We start from the raw sequence: 21,138 nt of genomic DNA on the forward strand, positions 1-21,138 counted from the left end.
CAACTAGTAGTTTCTTGGACACCAGCAGAGTGTCTGAGAATTCAACTCAATTTTGACACCAGCTAACAGGATACAGAGTCTGATTCCATAGGTAAAGGGCTCAGTCCCATAAGAACACCTGCCAATTTAGTAGTAGCCAGTTTCAAGCCCAGGTTGTTACCTGACTTCTGACCAACTGGCTAAATAACTCATAGGTTTCCAGGACCCCCTCCCTGGGATTGATTAATTTGCTAGAATGACTCACAGAACTCAAGGAAACCAGTTTACTCACTAGATTTTCGGTTTATTCCAAAGGATATTAAAGGATACCAAGCACCAGCCAGATGAACAGATACATATAGGGCCAGATCTAAACGGAGGGGCTTCCGTCCTCATGGAGCTTAGGGCCTGGCATGTGGCACGTGTACAAGTTCTGGTTCCCATCAGGGGAGCTCTCCCAACCTCCTCCTATTGGTGATTGATTTGATTTCTATCCTCCCTCCTCCCTGGAAACCAGGGAGTGGGATAAAAGTTTCTTATCCTCTATCCCTGGTTGGTTCCCCTGGGATACCAGTCCCCCCCCATACATCTCCCTCCCTTCCCCCCCATTCCCCATCCTAAAGTGCTTTGCAAATGTCACTCTCATTAACATAAACCCAGTTGTGGTGGAAGGACTTATGATTAATAACAAGGAACCCATTTCACCTTTAGGGCTCTGAAGTTTTTTCAGGAACTGAGAAGAGATCAAATATTCTAACAAAAGGTGCTTCTATTGCTGTCATTGCTCAGGAAATTTCAATGGTTTGGGGAACTATGAGACAAGAATATTGAATAAAAACCAAATATATCTGAGAAATATAATTTGGTCATCTGAATTATATACACACACACACACACACACACACACACACACACACACACACTATCTAATAATAGACAAATATGCAAATTGACCATACCTCCGACACACCCACAAGCCATGCCCACCATCCAATCAGAGCGAGTATGCAAATTAACCCAAACCAAGATGGCTACAGCCACAGAGAGCAAGGTTTCCTAGGTAACAGAGGAAGCCAAGCTTTCCGCCAGCCATTGCAGGCCTAAGCCTCCACTCAAGCTACAAAGTTTCAATTATAGAAGGTAAACAAATTCAAACAAATGGCGGCAGAATGGAGCTTGAGAGAGCAGGCCAGGGTTGCCACCGGCAACAGGGGAAGCAAAGCTTTCCGCACACCCGCTTAAGCTACAAAGTTTCAATTATAACCCCAACACAAATGGCTGCCGGGCCTCGGAGGGAGCCCCAGGCTTGGCTCTGCTCCAGGCTACAAAGTTTCAATTGTAGAAGGAAAATAAATTCCAGATACCAGGGCCTCCGCTTGGGTTGCCAGGGGGCGTGGCCGGCCTGCAAACCACCACAGGCCCCTCGCTCAGGCCGCCCCATGCCCCAAGGGAACCCCACCCTGATCAGGGACATCCTTCAGGGCAAACCAGCTGGCCCCCACCCCTGTACCAGGCCTCTATCCTATCTAATAAAAGAGTACTATGCAGATTGATCATCACTGCAACACACAATATAGCTGTCCCCATGTGGTCAAAGATCCTGCCCCCATGTGGACACAAGATGGCCACCACAAGATGGCCAGCAGGAGAGGGAAGTTGGGAGGCACCCGGCCTGCAAGGGAGGGCAGTTGAGAAGGACCAGGCCTGCAAGGGAGGGCAGTTGGAGGTGATCAACCCTGTAGGAGAGGGCAGTTAGGGGTAACCACGCCGGCAGAGGAGGGAAGTTGGGGGCAAACAGGCTGGCAGTGGAGTGGTTAGGGGGTGATCAGGCTGGCAGGCAGAAGCGGTTAGGGGCAATCAGGAAGGCAGGCAGGCAAGCAGTTGGGAGCCAGCAGTCCTGGATTGAGAGAGGGATGTCCGACTGCCCGTTTAGGCCCGATCCCAGGGATCCCAGGCAGTCGGACATCCTTTGAGGGGTCCCAGATTGGAGAGGGTACAGGCTGGGCTAAGGGACAACCCCCCTCTGTGCACGAATTTCATGCACTGGGCCTCTAGTATATATATAATATATATACATACACACACACACACACAATATTGCAGCCTCTATAAAATATTCGTTATAAAAAATAAAACTTCGGATATGAGCAGTATGAGAATCACTAATTTATCCCCCCCTTGATGTAAAAAGGGCTAGTATTTTATTCTTAGAGAGACTACTTTGCTAATTAATTAATAGATAACTAGAAATAAACTTATTTGAAAATCAAGGTACGTGAGGTTTATTCTTGAATCTCAGTAACTGGCTGTGTGACATTCATCAAATTATTGTTATCTCTCTGCAATAGGCAGTTAGACAAACGTGAGCAGAGCAAATGTTAGGGGCAGAAATAGAATATGGGGGCTAGCTACAACTATAAGAAATATTAATCACGCTCTGTAAACTGTCATTGTTCTTTCCTGATTAAAGAAAGCACATGCTAACCTGGCTGAGAGTTGTATGCCCTGGCACACTGACTTCGGAATGCAGTCCATCCTCTTCTCCCTGAGAACTGCCTCCCATTATGGAAAGATGTACAACCTTGTGGCTGAAACAATGTAGTCCTGAGGCTCCCGCCCTTTGCAGCCCTAGCCCCTGTTGCCTGTCATCTGGTCCGGGAGATGACTAGAGGCACCTGCCCCCTGCCCACATCGCCTGGACCTGTAACCATTATACCTCGCCTGCGTTCCCATGCCTGTAGTTCTTACTTTCCCACGTATTCTGTATCCTTCTACCCAACACAAGCTGCTGGCTTAGGAGGAGGAGCGGAACAGAATTTTGTGGATGACCTGATGCTCTCCCATACTGCAGGCATTATTGGAGTAAACACACAACCCTGTCTCTGCTTCACTGGCTCAAGTAGTGACAGGCAGCCCAGAACTATTGGTTGTCCAGTTACACTGGACAGTGGGTCCAGTTACAGAAAGTCACCAGGATGGAGAGCCCCTGGTGCTTAGCAAAGGGCAAAACTAGAAAAACAAGGACTTTGCCCTTAGGGTTTCGCTGGTCACGCAGTTTGGACCCTCTGACCTTTTATATCACTGGTCATGCAATTTAGATCCCGACTTTTCCCCCCTAAAGATAACATCTAGGCCCCAGTTGTCTTTTAGCAACCAATACCAGACAAGTGACACTATAGCTGCCTCACTTGTCTGGTTTTGCACCAGAAAAGCAGCAAAACCAGACAAGTGATGACATGGCTGCATTAACGAATGCCCCCCTGCCCTTCCGAGACCACCAACCTGAGAGAGCACACCTGGAAAGCTGATGAATATTCTATTGCAACCCTTCCCTGAGACCTCCCCTGTGATTCCCCACCTGCAAGAGAGAAATAAAAACCCTCAGGACAGAGGACCCAGTGGTGTGCTCTCCCTCTGGGGAGCATGCCCATCATTCCCTCCCCCCTCTCCTTTCCCCACAGGCATGCATCCCCTAAACTCTAAGGGACCTCATGAGACTTGCAACCAGGGAGCAGTGGCAAGGGCAGCTCATTCCAGGCTAACTAACCCCCTGAACCTGTCTCCAATGGAGCCTTTTCTCTGATTTCCCAGTGAGCCAAAGCAGATTAGCCTAGGCCCTCCAGTTGCTTCTTCTATGCTAATCCCTTCCTTATTTCACTTCCCTGAGTGTTTTTGCTGAGGCTGATAAATTCTTGCTTGCTGTGCTGCACTTTGTCTCTTGACTGAAATCTTTCCTCCAAGAAAACAAGAACTGAGGTCTCGTGGTCTCGCTGATAACACCTCGATCTCCATTTTTCTGGTGTTAAATGAATCCATTAGACTAAGAGGTCTCCAAATCACTTTTTACTTACCATTCATTGAATAAAGACTGTTTTAAACTTCCCTCGAAGTTAATTATGCTACTTTGATTACACTCATTAATTTCCAACTTCACTGTTCAGCTCTTCAACATATATATTTTAAACATATTTTTATTGATTTCAGAGAGGAAGGGAGAGGAAGAGAGAGACAGAAACATCAATGTTGAGGGGGAATCATTGATTGGCTGGCTCCTGCATGGTGAGGATGGAGCCTTGCAAACTGGGCATGTGCCCTTGACTGGAATCGAACCCAGGACCTTTCAGTCCACAGGCCCACACTCTAGCCACTGATCCAAACCGGTGAGGGCCAGCTCTTCAATACTGATGATCTAGTAAAAATTTTAATGTTTGAACAACCAATGACACACTTTCCCAGGGACTCAGGAAAGCAATGCTACACTGTCAATGTATCTCTAAACTATAAGTACTGTATGTTAATTTAATTTTATGATGCCAACTTTTTACCCTGAGTAAAAGGCAATAAAACCTAAAAGGGTGTTGTGTCTCTCTCCCCTTGCCTTGTGCCTACATTAGAGAGCATGTTCATTTCTGAGCTTTCAAGGGCAACTCCTCTTGCCAAATCGAATTTGGCTTTCAGGCCTAAAAACAAGATAATGTTTAGTGCACTTAACACCCGAGGGTACTTCCTGAGTGCTTTCAAGCCAGCGTCTCAGGAGACAATGGTGAATAATGTAAACTTGCTCTCTTTGAATGCTTGTCATCTGGTGGAAAAGGTGGACATGCAAATACTTATTTTAACCAGTGTAATGAGGGCAAAATGCATGTGCCCTAGAGTCAGGGACACAGGAGAGTCTGTCTGGCTCATCACTTGCCCTGGATGCTGGCTCAGGGCCTGACACCTGATAAGCTCTGTGCAGGAGAGGAGCCCCAACTTCCAACAGCAGCCAGTAAAGTCAGAGGAGCTCCCAACAGAAAAGGGTGATATTTAAACGGAGCAAGGAGGCCCCTGGAAATGACGTGTAGGGGAAGAGGACAGTTTCCTCTACCCTCAAGGTGATCCGGGAATTTTGGACGGAACACGTGGTGTTCCCCTGGGCAGGATGGCTTCCCCGGATTCTTGATCCCTTGGAGTTGAAGAATGAAACCAGGGTCGGAAGATGGTATAGTAAAGGTGGAAATTTATTGAAGAACAAGTACAGACTCCCACATGGGGAGGGGGCGAGTCTCACGAGTTCCTTACCCCGCCCCCTTTATAAAGGCTGCAGTTTTTTTGTGCCTCGATATCCCCTCTGATTGGCCACTATTCCCCTTTGATTTGGTCACTATAGCAACTCCTGAGCTTAAAGGTAAAAGCTCACCTGGGACAGGTGAGGCCCTCCTCCCTCATTGTTCTCCCATTCCCTCTCTTCTTCCCTCTTTGAATGAGGGGCTGCCTTCCCTTTATTTTGTAAATGTGTATCTTTTGCTACTCCCAGTTCCCTTATCTTATGGAAATGTAACTGCTGCCTCTTCCAACTCCCTTGTCTTACGGAAATGTACCCTTTTGCAACTCTGTGTTTTTTTCCATGGACCCCCCAATTCTAAAAATTCCCTAAACCTGCCTATTTCACCCCTAAAAAAATGCTATTTCAAAGATTCTTTCCTAAAGTAATAATCAAATAGACATTGGATAGAGTAACAAAATAAAATAATTTAATTATATATATGAACCCCATAACACAAGAGAGTCAGAGACCCCACATGCACGAAAGGTTCAAAGACAGAAAGGTAAAATGGGTATGTATGACAGTATGACATTCTGAGCTAGGGACGAGTTAAGGTGGCTACAGAGCTTCAAAGGGTCATCACAAGAGGATAAGAATAGATGTTTAGTAAATAAAAGTTTTCCCTGCCCTCTAGATAGGGCAAAAGAGGTTATGTCTGATCTCTTTTTATGGCAGGCCCCCCAATTCAAGTCTTTTAGGTAGTTAATGGAGGGGTGGATCTTTCTGAAACCCCACAGGTGCTCCCTAATAATTACTAGAATTCAGACTGGCACATTGGGATGCTGCTCATAAGACCAGCTTTCTACCAGCTCCCTTCCTCACCCTGGACAAGTTACTTCCTCTGTCTGGGCCTCATGCTTCTCAGCAGTAAAAGGAGAAGGGGTTGAGCAATATAACCTCCGAGCTTTTGTGCGTGTGTGCGCACCCCAGTGTGCACTAAATCCTATAAAGTTTGCAGGGAGAACAAAGACAACTAGGACACGAAAACTGCAAGCTTGCACTGCAACTGAATTCTCCTATGGGCCATAAGCAAATAACATTAACAGGAAACCAAACAAAACCAAGCCAAAAGAAGGTAGCGAAAGTTTTGGAAAACGGAAGGAAGAGCAGTTCTCAAACAGCTGAGGCAGCTGGGGGTAGCAAGTGAAATATTCTGAGAAAAAAACCCAACAAAACAAAAAAAAACCCCCACAAAACCCACAACCTTGAGTTGGCGAGGACAAAGTGAAGGAAACAAATAACACTCCACTTACTAGATCTTTCCTTCTCTGGGACTTTCTCACCTCTGTCTCCCTCACCTCCCTTCCCTCTGTCTCTGTCTGACCTTTGTCCCTGCCACCCCAGTTTCTCTGGTGTGTCTGTCTTTCTCCCTCTCTCCATCTCCCTTCCCTCCTCCCGTCCCCCCTCCTCTCCGCAGACGTGCGTACCGCCCCCCCCCCCTCCTTCTCTCCCTCCCTCCCTCCCTCTCTCTTGTGCGTCCGGCTTCTCAAGGAGGAAGTCTGGGTCGCGTGCGGACCCACTGTGGCTCTTAACTCCTATTCTGAGTCGTCCCTTGGCAATTAACCTTGCCCCGGGCTTGCCCCGGCTCACCCCGAGCTCAGGGTGCACGCGAGCGGCGGTGCTGGCTCCCAGCTCCGGGTCTAGGTGCCCAGCCGCCCCTCCCCCTCCTCCTGAGACCAAGACCAAGACCCAGACCCCGCCCCGCCCCGCGGAGGTTTCCGCCCTCTGGTTATTTTAAGGCGGGCGGTCCGGGTCGCCTGATTCCTCGCTGCTTCCCTCCTCCCGCTCCCAGACCACGCGGCTGCCCTGCAGCATGGGTCCCCGGCCCCGCTCCCCGCTCGCCGCCCTCCTGCTGCTCCTCTGCGGCCTGGGCACCGTGCACGGCGACACACCTGCCAACTGCACCTACCCCGACCTGCTGGGCACCTGGGTCTTCCAGGTGGGCCCCGGGGATTCCCAGCGCGAGGTCAACTGCTCGGTGATGGGTAAGCGGCCGCGTGCCCGGACTCCTGCCCCTGAGCCCCTCTCCACACAGCGCCCCACGGAGGAGCACACCTGCCGGAGGCCGGGACATCCTGGCCGGACCTGGGTCCTTGGGATGCCTGCTCCTGCGCCAGGGCCGCCAGGGCCAAGTTGAGCTGCTGAGAACTTCTAACTTCACCTTTTCTTGATTATTCCTGGGGCTTCTATACCTTCCAAGAGACTTTCTTTTTACTCCCCTTAATTACTGTTTTCTGGTTTTTGTTTGTTTGTTTTTCGGTTTGGAAGAGAGTTCAGACCTTGCAATCTTCTTATCTCCCATCCAACCTGTAGGATTCTGTGTGTGTGTGTGTGTGTGTGTGTGTGTGTGTGTGCGCGCGCGCGCCAGAGAAAACCGAGCTCAAACACTCAAGAATACTGTATAGCAAGAAAAGTTTTCTCCTTTTCTTAGGTTGTGGGAAAGAGCCTTATATCCAGTGATTTTTTTCTTAGATGTGTGTTGATGCTACTGGTCTGAGAAAACTTCTGCACTGTCTTATGTATCTTAGGGGTGTATATAATTGTCTTTTGTTATTTTAATAACTCTTTAGCAATTAATTATATTTGGAAATGCCTGGGGCCAAGCGCAATGCCTGGCTCAGGGAAGGCACTCAATAAATATGTAGTGTGTGAACACACTGGGATAGTCCGTATGCCCTCCGATAACGTGGTTACACCAATGACGAGGAATTTAGTGAAGGGAGAAAACACTGCCTTGGTCAGAAGTGGCACTTTGGTTCTGCCCGAGCCCTTACCAGCCTGCAATGCGTGAAGCTGTCAGCTGCACTTTCCTTGTCAGCAGAACAAGGAGCGCCAGGTGATTTGTCACTAAAACAGACAGATCCAACTGTTCAACTTCCGGTGGCTGTGGCATTGCATAATCCTGGGCATTTTAACCATCTGCTCTTTTAAAAAGTTGCCCTTGGAGGGCGGAAGCAGAAGAGAGGTGAGGATTTGCACCATTTGGGCACATGCCATCTCCCATGTCAGAGCATTAAAACCAACCACGGAAAAACTGTCTAAAGTGTGGAAACCTGGCGGGGGTGGGGGTACCGCAGAGCCCTGTCCAGGCAGCCTCTGTCTATAAACTATGGCTTCAACTTTACTAGAATAATTGAAGGCACCCACGTGTCTGAGCCCCATCTCCTGAAGTTTAAAAGTTTGGTTCCTATCAGCACACATGGGCTTCATGGGATAGAGCCCTCGAGTTTGCTGCGTCCTTTGGAAGGATGCAGATTCTGTAGTTCTGAACTGTGGAGCCATCGTGGAGAAAGAAGCCACATTTCTTCGTTGAAGAGATCATTTCCTTTGTCCTTCTGTTGACTTGGTGGCAGGTCTTTTTTATATGTTTATGTTTCCAGTTTTTGATTACAGTACTATTTTGTCTTCCCTTCATTTCCACCTGTCATTTTCAACACCCCCCCATTTTTTCTTTTCTTCAGTGGAAGGTTTTCTTAAGTCTCTGGGTGCTCTGGCAAGTTCAGGGCTGTACTTTAGGGGGTCTCTGCCTGCTGGCCTGTTTCTATCTTTTGAGCCCTCACTTCACAGACGTGACTGAAACCCCCTCTGGAACTATACAGAGGGAGGCAAACAAGGTGGGAAGTCTTGGTATCTTCACAAGCCAGATTGGCTCAAATCGGGTGGCCTGATTTGAAAGGAAAGCAGTTTAAAAATTATGGGAGTTACAGGGGAGATTTCTCCTGCCCTGGAAGTACAGATAATTTTCCATTCTTGTGCATTTTCTTTTCTTTAGGACCACCAGAAAAGAAAGTCGTGGTGCACCTTAAGAAGATGGATACAGCCTATGATGACTTGGGCAATTCTGGCCATTTCACCATCATTTACAATCAAGGCTTTGAGATTGTGTTGAATGACTACAAGTGGTTTGCCTTTTTTAAGGTTAGTTTTGTTGGAAAATGCATTCATAGTTTCAATTATTTAATATCAGTAGACCTTCAGAATTTTAATTTAAGGTTAAGAAGATAACCAGAATTGACGCCACTTTTCCCAAGAGAAATTAGGCGGTGTAATTTTGCCAGCTTATTTAAAATTATGATTTCAGTAGATTAAAAAACCTGATCTATATTTGAATACGTACAATCTATCTATATTTAAATGTAAATGTTGCTTTAATCATTTGGCTTTGTATTGAATCGCCAGGAAAGATATGGATATTATAAAAAAATTTCAAGTAATTATGCTATTTTATCATTGTTTGTTGGTTCTGAGAAATTGACCTAAGTAACTCATTGAAGTAATATGATATACTAAGTATATTAATGTGAATAATTTATTTGACTAAACTAAGACAGAGATAGAGAATATCAAATTACCCCTTTGGCTAATTAAAGTAAAAAGTTGTCCACTAAAAAAGTTCTCTCCGTAGGAAGAACTTTTTTTAATCTGCACCCAAAGATGTTTATTTATTTATTATTTTTAGAGAGAGAGAGGAAGGGGAGGGGGACATCGATTGGTTGCCTCTTGTAAGCTCCCTGACTGGGGTGCCCTGACCAGGAATTAAACCCGCAACCTTTCGTTGTATGGGACGATTTTCCAGTCAACTGAGCACCCCAGCCGGGGCTATGTGCTAACACATTGCTTCCCGTTGCAGGCATACTCCAGGGTAAAGTAGTTTAGCATGGATTGTAGTCCATCCCCGCTGTCCTGCTGCATTGCACTTGGAAATTTTCCTATTGGCAGATTATGAAATGGTTTAAGTAAATTGAAACCACAAGCCTGAGGCTAGCTGTTTCTCATTTTAAATTGAGTATAAATAAAGACAGACTTTCTCATGGGATAGGGTTTATAACCTTTGGAACATCTGGTAAGAGTTAGCCAATTTTAGGAATATGTGGGAAAGTGGGAGAATGACTCTGTTAATGATGATCAAAGACAAAGTACCAACAAAAGACTAAGTTTTAAATTTATTGTGATTTCTCTCAGGTTGTGATTTAATCCCTAGGATATGTTGTTAACATTTGAGCCAACTCTTTGAATAATAACTCCATATATATATATATATATATATCTATATATATATCTATATCTATATCTATCTATATATATATATATATATAGATATATATATATTTAATAGTAAAAAAGAAAATAGGAAAAAATTGTCTCTCCTCACCTGGATTGAGTGGTGTGCTACTCAGCTGGCAGGAACCATCTATCCATGTTTGCTATTGAGGGTCAAAAGTCCATTTTATTAGTTGAAGTCCATGGTCAACCAGTTATTCAATATTACCTGTGGATACTATGTATTTTTAAAAATCATAACAGTATTTATATGAAAAATTAAAAATATATTTTTATTTATTTCAGAGAGGAAGGGAGGAGGAGAGAGAGAGAGAAATAACAATGATGAGAGAGAATCATTGATCGGCTGCCTCTTGCACGCCCCCTACTGGGGATCAAGCCTGCAACTCTGGCATATGCCCTTGACCGGACTTGAACCTGGGACGCTCCAGTCCACAGGACGACGCTCTGTCTACTGAGCCAAACCAGCTAGGGCTTATAAGAATTTTTAAAACTAGTGCATATGTGGTAAATATAATTCAATCTGATTATAATTCTTGGTTTTTATATTCCTGAGCCTGGAGCTCTGCAGACTTCTTATAAGTATTCTACCTCAGCCCTTCAATATTTTTTGCTTCCAGGTTGAAAATTCCTATGGAATTGATGCCCAAGGAAAGAGATAGTCAGGACAGTTGTTACTGTGTATCATTCTCCCCTTCTTCCCTTCCCCTCCCCTCTCCTTCCCCTTCCCCTCCCCCCTCCTTTTTTTCTTGCTTGACACATAATAGACACTTAGTTCATATTTATTAAAAAAATGAACTGAAGTGGAATTCAGTTGAGATAAAGGTTGAATAAATTATGTAAGTGCAAGATGGAGAGCAGTATATAAATAGATGAGTAAGTACTTTTACCCCTTTGGCTTAGAAAAGTTTTCATTCTTTCTGTAGAATTGGAGAAACTGGTGGGGAAACTTCTAAAGTCAGCATTTCATTGCTTGACTCCTATTCTGAAATAGACAAGGGCAGTTTCCCTCCATTAATATTTCTCCATCAGTTTGCTCTCAGCTTCAATAGCCAGGGGCTGGTAGGGGCAGAGGGAACAGCTGGGGACTGAAGGAGAACTCAGAACACATCTTTGCATTTCTTTTTTAAGTCACCGTGTAAGCAGATTTGGTCTTTTCCCATAGCCTCAGACATTAGTAGCAGGTCAAGAGAAAAACCACTGGTTAACATCAAATTTATCTATATAAAAGCCTAAGCGACCATCGCAACCGAAACAACTGAAGAGATGACCGAACAGGCTGTGAGGGGCGACCAGGCTGGCGGGGGGGCAGGGGCATTTAGGGGTAACAAGGCCAGTGGTGGGGGGCAGTTGGGGGCAATCAGGCCGGGAGGCAGAGGCAGTTAGGGGTGATCAGGTCGGCAGGGGTGCAGTTAGGGGCGACCAGGCCAGCAGGGGGTGGGGGTGTGAGGGGCAATCAGGCCAGCAGGCAGAGGTGATTAGGGGTGATCAGGCTGGCAGTGGGGGCAGCTAGGAGCGATCAGGCAGGCAGGCAGGTGAGTGGTTAGGAGCCAGCGATCCAGGATTGTGAGAGGGATGTCCGACTGCTGGTTTAGGCCCGATCCCTGGGATCGGGCCTAAACCAGCAGTCAGACATCCCCAGAGGGGTCCCGTATTGGAGAGGGTGAAGGCTGGGCTGAGGTGACCCTCTCCCCCACACCCCCTGTGCGTGAATGTTGTGCACTGGGCCTCTAGTAAGGTTATAAGTGTTCTCAGCCATAAGTGGGAAGAGCCAATACAGGGTGGCGCAAAAGTAGGTTTACAGTTGTGAATATGCAAAAGTTTATTCTTTTTTTTAAAAAAATATATTTTATTGATTTTTTTACAGAGAGGAAGGGAGAGGGAGAGAGAGTTAGAAACATTGATGAGAGAGAAACATCAATCAGTGCCTCCTGCACACCCTCTACTGGAGATGTGCCTGCAATCAAGTACATGCCCTTGACCGGAATCGAACCTGGCACCCTTGAGTCCGCAGGCCGATGCTCTATCCACTGAGCCAAGCCAGTCAGGGCGAAAGTTTATTCTTGTATTACGTATTAATTATTGTATTATTTTCCATATGAACAACTGTAACTCTCAGCTGTAAACCTACTTTTGCCCTGTTGTAGGACAGAACTCTAACTAATTATCTGCTTCTAGATGGTATTCTCTTATTAGGAATAAAAATAGGAAGACTGTTCTGCTACTGATTTCAGTGTATACTTTTCTTTAAATGCGCATTTGACCATTATCAGGGACATGTTTTCTGTTCCTGCTGAAAAATCAACCCCTTTGACTGGTCAGTAGTTAGGACTGGTCTTAAAGATGGTAATACCAGTAAGCAGAGTAGAATATACATTGATACTAGTTTTTAAAATTTCTAACATAAGTAGTTCCAGATAAATATACTTTGCAGCGTGGTAAAAGCTTATCCTTTTTGCAAATCTACCTTGAAAGATGGGGAGCAGAGTTTTAAACCTTTTAAGAAAAATGATAGAGTGGAATTGATTTTAGATAGTAGGAAAGTCACGCACTTTTGGTGACACTGGTTAACACAGAAAGCTTGCTGGGTTTCACCATAAGCACCAGGGTTTTTCCTGCTGTGGTGCTGGGGAAACCAGGCGGGGTGGGTAACTCAAGAACAGCACAAACTATTTAATGAGTGAAGCACATGAGGCTTTTCCCTACGGACTTAGAGAGTGTCTCCCAAATAAAGATTGATTTATTTTTTTAAATGAACAAGTGATCAACATGTAACCAGAATTTTGTTCAAGTTTAAGCGTCTCATGGAAAAATACAGCACACGGCCACAGAAGTATCTGGCAAAAGCTAGCCAAGTATAACTGCTATCGTTATTCTCTGCATCGTTACTCTACAAAACAGTTGGATTTCCAGATCTCTCCACTGACTCGTACCAGACCCTACCACTTGTTTCCTTTTGCCCTCTTCAGCTATGCTTTCATCAGATTGTTTCTTACTGTTCCTGCTAGAGTTTGCTGAGCTCCTGATGCACGCAGGGCATTCTGTGAGGCTCCTGCTCCACCCTTCTGCTCCCCCAGGACATCCTGCAGCTCAGATTTCCAACTTTGAAGCAATTGCAATACCACTTCTATTGCTAGGAACTCCCTTCAATAAGGTCTCCTTCTTCCGGCCTCACTTGGAAGATGAACGTTTTTCATGACTTTTGAGGTTCCTGTGCCTTTTTGATCTTGGTTTTTATCCGCTTGGTAATCTATTTTTTTTTTTTCCATGTGACTTCAAGCTAGATTAAAGCTTAGCAGGGAGTGAACCTTGACACTGTCCGTTTGTGCATAGTTTGAGTCAGGCAGAAAGCACAAGGTAAAAAATGTTCTCCAAAGATACTTTTCCCTTCTCAAGTTCCTGTAGACTTGCAGTTATCTGAACACTTTATGGGGGGTTACAACTTCAAATGCATCTAGGGCCCACCCAGGCAGGTACCTAAACATTTGAAGCAATCTTATGTAAAACAATCAGAAGTAATTAGACCTATGGCAAAATAGAAACTTTCTTAGAGGGCTTCATTTCAATCTTCTTTTCAAAGAATACGCTGCCCAGTTTCATGTTCTTTGAAAATACAATACTGTCTGCAGGCCAGTTGCTAAGACTATCAGAGTTGAATAGCATCTGCCATTGGGATATAGTGGGCACACTCCAATAAAGTTGAACCCTTAAAAGTACCTGCAGATTAAAAGCAGCCAACTTCTTATAAAATTACAACCTAGCAAAACAAAACAATGTAAAGGACATTTAATTATGGTTGGCTTTATGTGATAGATGGATGGATAAGTTAAAAATGTTTTCTTCTTTATGCTTTTATATACTTTGTTCATTTTTTACAATTAGCTAGTATAAAGCTTCTCTATGCACTATCCCATCCACCAAATTGCCCAATGGAAGGAAGCCGAATGAAACAAACCAAACTCCAAAGAATATCCTCAAGTTGATTAGGTTTCTAAACTTACTATTACTCATTTCACTTTCTCTGAGGCTGGAAAAAAGAGCTCAGATTTTATTTTGAAGATTAAGCTATTCAAGGGCTGAAGAAGGTGTCTAGAAAGGAAACTAGACTCATTGTGGCTGAAAATTTTTATTTGGTGATAGTCAAGTAAACTTCATTGATTTCTAATTTAGTTTTCGCTTTGGGCTCACCAGTTTTCATAGAACTGTAAGCTAAAAAAGACTACCATAGTGTTTCTTAAGCAGGTTGCTACTTAGAACAGGAAAATTTGAAAATCTTGGGGTGTTTTGGAAATGTTTGGTGAAATCCACACCAGAGGATTTATTTGTCCATTTTGTGTGCCAGTGACTTGTAAGTTTTGTCACAACAGCCAGAAACGTCAACAGTGTGTTTCCACGTAAAGGATTTGAGAATCGTATACCATTTTCTCACCGTGCCTTCTGGGTTCATTTTAAAGATGTAACAATTTAGCTTTTAGAATACTTATTAGGATAGGTTTACTTGTTTCAATGTAGAGTCAATACACAAAATTAGGATATTTTTTAAAAGCATCTTGGAGTTTACTTTTTTAAAAATTTATTTTATTTTTGATTTCAGAGAAGAAGGAAGAGGGAGAGAGAGATAGAAACATCAATGATGAGAGAAAATCATTGATTAGCTGCCCTCCTGCATTCCCCCTACTGGGCTCGAGCCCACACCCTGGGCATGTGCCCTTGACCAGAATCAAACCCAGGACCCTTCAGTCTGCAGGCCAACGCTCTATCCAATGAGCCAAACTGGCTAGGGCATGGATTTTACTTTTAAGTATATTTCAGTTCAGGGAAGGAATCAGAAGTTTAACACTTAATGCATGCCTAAGTATGTATTTTTGTTTTCTTTCATGATGATGTTTAATCTCAACATAATGACTCAGTTTCCTATTGTAAACTCTTCGTAGGATGTCACTGATTTTATCAGTCAGTTGTTCATGCAGCTGGGAACTGTGGGAATATATGATTTACCATATCAGAGGAACAAACTGGGTGAGCGCCATTGAACTATTTTTCTTTTTTCTTTTTAAAAGCAAGCTTCCCTTCTCCTGGTGGCTTATGCACATTGATCTGTCTCTGTTCATCCGGGAGATGGAGAGGAGACTGGAAAGAGGATGGTTTTCTTGCAGATTTCTTGCTTGAGCCTGCTTCTTTGCTGCCTTTTACATGCCTGCACTATTTTGTGTGAGTGAGTTTTTACTTTAACATGTTCTGTGTGCACACATCAGATGAGCTCTTCCAGGAATGATGCTTACAATAGAAATAGACATGAACCCAAAAAGGTAAAGACCCAGTTAAGAAAAGATTGACTTTAAGTTCAGTTCAAATCCTTGAAGTAGCTGTGCTCCCTGGAGTTGTTCATTTTTTTTCATCTTAAAAAGACTCACAAGGGAACCGTGCAAGGCCAAGGCACCTGAAGGCTGTCTTCCATTAGAGAAGGTCCCTTATTCCTGTGAGATGTCACCCATCTTTTAAAAAATGGCTCCTTCTTGGGACATAAACTGTGCGCTGGAATAAGAGGATATTTTTCACTCTCTACATTCTCACACTTGCAGAATGGATGTTTAAATCATTGCTCATGCTGGGTCCATTCATTTAAAGGTCCAGAATTTTGATGGAAAAAAAAATGGGTGGTTAGAGAGTCAAGTTGATAGGGACTTAACCTTCCTTGCATTTTAACAACATTTCCCCCCTTTCCCTTCCTCCTTTACTTAGCTCTGAGGTACCAGAAGCGAGGTATGAGAAATGGAGCTGGCTAAAGCCTTACCCTAGGACAGCATTTGCCAAAAACTGTTTAATGGCCCTGCAGTGGCCCACACATCTGCCAGTTAGGATTGCTCGTTAGCTATAACATTTCATCTGGTTGCGCTTTAGGGGTCATTCCAGGCAGCCACTAATAGCAGATCAAAGTGAAAACGAGAGCTGAAACCAGGAGGCTGGTTCTCCTGAGTTCTTTTTGGTCATTGAATAATTTTCTTTATTTCAGAACTCCTCAGAATCTTTACTGTGATATATGGTGATAGTTTAGGAGAAAGATGTAATAGGAAATAGGAAGATATAATAGGAAATCCCCGGTTTGTTTTTACCTTACCAAAAAAGTAAAGTACTCTCAGAATGCAGTTTTTGCACTTCCGGCTTAAAACTCTCACTCTTCCTCCTCATGATGGAGACAACAGTGAAAAGGACAGTCCCTGGTATTTGCTCTTAAATGATAAATAGCCCTGTACCTGGAAATATGGATCTAAGCAGCACTAAGCCTGCATTTAGCATTTGTAAGGTATACATTCTAGTGTACCTAGGTTGCCAGATTAGCCTGTTTCTTAAGTACATTTCCGAAGTGTATTAGGCTTGTACAGTGGCCGTTCGTTTCAAATGCATCTGCATGTGCTTCTTAAGCCTGTTGACTGCATGGGCAATACCTGTTGCTTCAGCTTTCAGCTTTTGAGAATGGCAGCTTTTGGTGAATGTCTTAAGCAGCATTAAAAAAGCACACACAAAAAAAAAACCCAGCATCGGGTATTTTTTTTACTTAAAGAAATTAATATGGTTAAGCATTGTGAAGAGACAGTATTAACTCCAGTTTTCATTGTCTTGTAGTTATTACGTAGAGCATCTGTTGAGGGGCTCTTTTAAAACCACAGCCCCAAGCAGGCTTTGGGGCTGAGAGGCAGAGCAGCATGCCGCACTGGACCACCTACCTCTAACCGCTAGCGGAGGCCCCTGGCAGCCACGGAGCCCTCTGGAGTCCGTATGTGCATGTAGAATGCAGAGGAGGCCTGGGGACCTACCTCCAAGGCAGCTGCCCTCCTGAACATTTCCGTGGAAAGCAGCCACCACCACTTTGGAACGTGAACCGCCAGAGATCAAAATGAAAACTAGAGCTGAGACTACGCAGGAGAAAGAAAAACTATTCTGGAAGTCTTAGGTGGCTTCACCGTGCAGCCTTTGAGTAAAAGGAACAATACGCAACCTAAGTTTTATTCTCTTGTGAACACTCTTCTCTTGAGGGACCCAGCACCCGTCGGAAGGAGAAAATAAGGCCTCCGGATATCTTGGATGCGCAGATATGTTATTGGTGGGAAGATGGTCCCATGGAAGAGGCTTTTCTGAGAGAAGCCAAACTGCTGAAGGGTATCTTTTTGTAGATCATAGGCCTGCATTAGCCCTGGCCAGAAAGATGATAGGATGAAAACATTTTATGTTTATTTTATGTTTTCATTGGGTGCCAGCCTTGTGCTAAGAAGTTGAGGTACTTTTCCTCTCAGAAACCCTATAACGTACACATCACTAGCTTCCTTCCATAGTTTGGGATAGTCTCATGTAGTTCCTAAGCTCACACGGCTTAAGTGTTAAATGATAAGGGCTAGTCTTGCAAACCTAAGAAGCATTTCTTTGTTCTGTACTTTGAACATTTGTTTTGATTATGGAAGAGGAGGAGATTGGGTGGGTATGAAACGGCAAATATATGTGAAAGAAAAACCCTTCACAAGTACGTGGAGTCACATTTGGGTAGACTTTCTGATGAGTCCCAGTCTGTAAACATCACAAACGTTAGTTTAATGGAATAGCATTGGCTCCTGTTGAGATTTTAGGAGGAGAATTGGCTTGAAGCTCCAGTTTCCTTTCCAAACGAGGCGACTCACTTTCTTTCCCAAGCCAGGGTCCTGTCATCCAAGACAAAAAATTACCTTCTCCTTCCCTTTGTGGTCCCTCAAAGTGGAAGAAGAGTTTTGTAATCTTCAAATTAAGTACAACTCGAGTACCTTTGCCAAGTTCACTTCTCTTAATACCACTATTGTTCACACCGATTGCTATCATTCCGCTCTTTCCTGCTAAACAATGGACTAGTTTCCTCCTCAGTTGTTCAGAGCTGATTAATATCAGCCTTGGTGAACCGAGCCTGTGGGGCTCCACCTAATTCATCTTGTCTGGGAGGACTTCCCTCCTGCATCCCAGCTTGAATGGAGGAGTCTTTCCCTAGGTAGCAGGTTGCCATCATTCCATTGTGAGCTCAGATAACTCCTTATACCACTGAGAAGTCCTGTTCAGCAGCTCTGGGAAGGTGATACCTTATAAAGAGGAAGTGACAGCACAACCGACTACTACCTGGATACTTTCTTCCATCCTACCTCTGGACCTGATCATCCGTCTTCACTCAGGGCCTTCATGCCACCTCTGAGACCCTCCCCAGCTCTTTCTGCTGGTGTGAGAAATGCCATTATTTTGGTTCTCATTGTGCTACGCAGGTACCTCCGCTCAGGTAGTACTAACCCTGCTGTGTTGGAATGATGTGATCGCATGTCTTCATCTTTTTTCCAGACTGAACATCTCTTATTTCCCTGGATATCTTAAGCACTCCGTGCCCATAGAAACAGGGGCTTGGGGGATTAACCACGCTTCTCTTGTCCTTTCAAAGATTTCTCACAAGTGATACCAGCTTACAAAATAATTAATTCTGTAGAGTACAAATCAGGGATGGTACTATGTTTATATTTTTGGTTTTCTGCTCTAAGATATATCAGGATACCTGTCTCCAGAGTCCTGAGAGAGTTGTATATTTTCAAACTGACTTTTCAGGATGTAAATTGTGACAAAGCAACCAATATGTGTAAAAATGTATTATGGAATTTAAAATGACCTCTAAAGTAATTTGTTTGTTTCTCTGAGAGTAACTGCATCTAAACCAGGGGAGGAGAACGCCTGGCCTGTGGCCTTATTAGGCCAGCAAAATCCTTTGGTCTGGCCCTGCCAAGGCCTTAGGGATGAGTTCATTAGATGTTTGCCCAGATGTAGCAGGCTAATTTTTAAGTTGATAATTTTGAATGGCCTGCAAATGATGTTGTAAATATCCAAATGGCCTTGGCAGAAGAAAAGGTTCTTTATTGCTAACCTAAACGTTTGTTTTGATTATGGAAGAAGAGAAAATTTGGTGGGTATGAAACTGCATATATATGTGTTAAAAGGCCACATGAGCCCGGCTAACATGGCTCAGTGGTTGAGCGTTGACCTATGAACCAGGAGGTTATGGTTCAGTTCCTGGTCAGGGCACATACCTGGGTTGCTGGCTCGATTCCCAGTATGGGGCATGCAGGAGGCAGCCAATCAATGATTCTTTCTTATCATTGATGTTTCCATCTCTTGCTCCCTCTCCATGCCTCTCTGCAATCAATAAAAATATATTTAAAAAAAAAAAAAGAGGCCACATGGTATAGTACTGCTTAGCATTCTCTGTTGTAATTGCCTGCTTGTCATCTCCTCTGGTCTTTAAACTCCATGATGGCAGAGATCAACCCTGTATTACTGACCATTTTATTCCGTCTGTAAAGCACAATATGTGGAAATAATAGGGCTTCAATAAATATATATTTGTAAAATCAAGAGAATTGGATGATACGTCATTGTGTTGTCCTGTTGTTTTATGGATGTTTCTGGACATATTGTTGCCTTTGAGTCCTCTGAGCCTGTGGTGGACCCTGTGGTCTTATTTGTAGAATGACTTTAGAAAACAGATGAGGTTTTGACATTTTATTCTGTTTATTTATTTATGTTTTAACTTTTGTGTGAGACTACAGAGGTCAAGGTAGGACTCAAAGTTAAAAAGAGTAAACTTTCAAAAATGACTAAAAACTAAATTAGCTATCAGGGGAAATAGCTCTGTGACTGCAGTGGTTCTCCAAACCCTGGATAATCAATTAGCCTGGGATGCTGTAGGTTATGCTGCATTCCTGTTATGTACAGCGAGAAACACCAGCTAACAGTTAGATTAAAACTAACATTTCTTTCAACCTCATAGTTTTAAGAGTTTATGAGTGAGAGATGTAAAGTACAACATAAGGAATATAGTCAGTAATAATGTAATAACTATGGATGATGTCAGATGAGTACTAGACTTTTGAGGTGACTGGAAATTAATATACTACTGTATGTCAACTTTAATTGAAAAATAAAGAGTTTATGAGCAAGTAAGTGATGAACGAGCCAGTGATTTTGGCTACTTTGCTGAGTGGTAAATTGCTCTGTCTTCTTTTTAACTAGTTCTAGATTATATATTTTGGCTCTAACTGACCGTCTTTTCAGTACTGGAAATAAATTTATGACCCTCCATTTTTCCATTGTAAATCTAGCTTCGAATGCTTTCAGTTTAATGCTGGAAGTTATTTGGTTGCAAGTAATGTGAACAGTTTCATAATTCATTAAAATTCAACAAAAACAATGGTTAAGTCTATTTAATAAGCAGAAAACTAGAGCAAATCCTTGAAACTAACATAGGGAAGTTTGTTTCTTTAGAAGAAAGAAACACTTTTGCCTGGCCAGAGGGGTTCATTTGGTTGAGTGTCGTCCCATGCACTGAAAGGTTGTAGGTTCGATTCCTGGTTAGGGCACATACCTGGGTTGTGCCAGAATTTTCTAATTAAAATCTTTGATTAGTTTGATCCCCAGTCAAGGAGCATAAGGAAAACAACCCATTGCTCTTTCTATCTTCTTCCCTGCCCCTTCCTTCCTCTCTTTTCATGTTCTTCAGTGAAGATTAAAAGAAAAAAAGAGATGCCATACTCTTGGGTGGGTTTGGTAAAATACCAATTTAGTAAAATGTGCCTTGCTCTCGTGGCCATCTAACAGCTTTACTCACCCCCCAGACCAAGTGGTTAGTATGGAAATAATACAGTAATTAATACATAAGAATAAACTCAAAACTGTAAACCTACTTTTGCCCAACCCATTATGTATACATTAAAACAAGGGCAAAAATTGAATAAACATTCTTTATCTTGAAGTATTGCCAGAATGTAATATCTCTCCATATGTGGTTTACCATTAAATGATTCCTCTTTTCTGAAATGGTGAATGATCTGGATGGAATATACCTGGATGTCCAAATTTTTCATTATGGATTCCACAGTATGTGTAGGTACATTTAAAAATTTTACTGCCGAAACCGGTTTGGCTCAGTGGATAGAGTGTCGGCCTGTGGACTCAAGGGTCCC

At 43.5% G+C, this 21,138-nt stretch overlaps 1 protein-coding gene across 3 annotated transcripts in view; it reads left to right on the forward strand.

Annotated features, from left to right (window-relative positions):
* Window positions 1-6,784: 6,784 nt before the first annotated feature.
* The window catches only part of CTSC (cathepsin C), a 43,147-nt gene continuing 28,793 nt past the window's right edge, over window positions 6,785-21,138 (forward strand). The window contains exons 1-4 of one of the 3 annotated variants that reach the window (XM_054724640.1): window positions 6,785-7,050; window positions 8,838-8,983; window positions 15,061-15,145; window positions 15,869-15,927. In XM_054724640.1, coding sequence (XP_054580615.1) covers window positions 6,879-7,050; window positions 8,838-8,983; window positions 15,061-15,145; window positions 15,869-15,912 — 447 coding nt within the window. In that variant the 5' untranslated portion in view covers window positions 6,785-6,878 and the 3' untranslated portion in view covers window positions 15,913-15,927. Of the gene's footprint in view, window positions 7,051-8,837; window positions 8,984-15,060; window positions 15,146-15,868; window positions 15,928-16,750; window positions 20,376-21,138 lie in introns of those variants that run through there. The other 2 variants (XM_028128458.2, XM_008153618.3) reach the window with 2 other exon arrangements.

This window comes from Eptesicus fuscus, chromosome 13 (assembly GCF_027574615.1).
Source record: "Eptesicus fuscus isolate TK198812 chromosome 13, DD_ASM_mEF_20220401, whole genome shotgun sequence".
Lineage (NCBI taxonomy): Eukaryota > Metazoa > Chordata > Mammalia > Chiroptera > Vespertilionidae > Eptesicus > Eptesicus fuscus.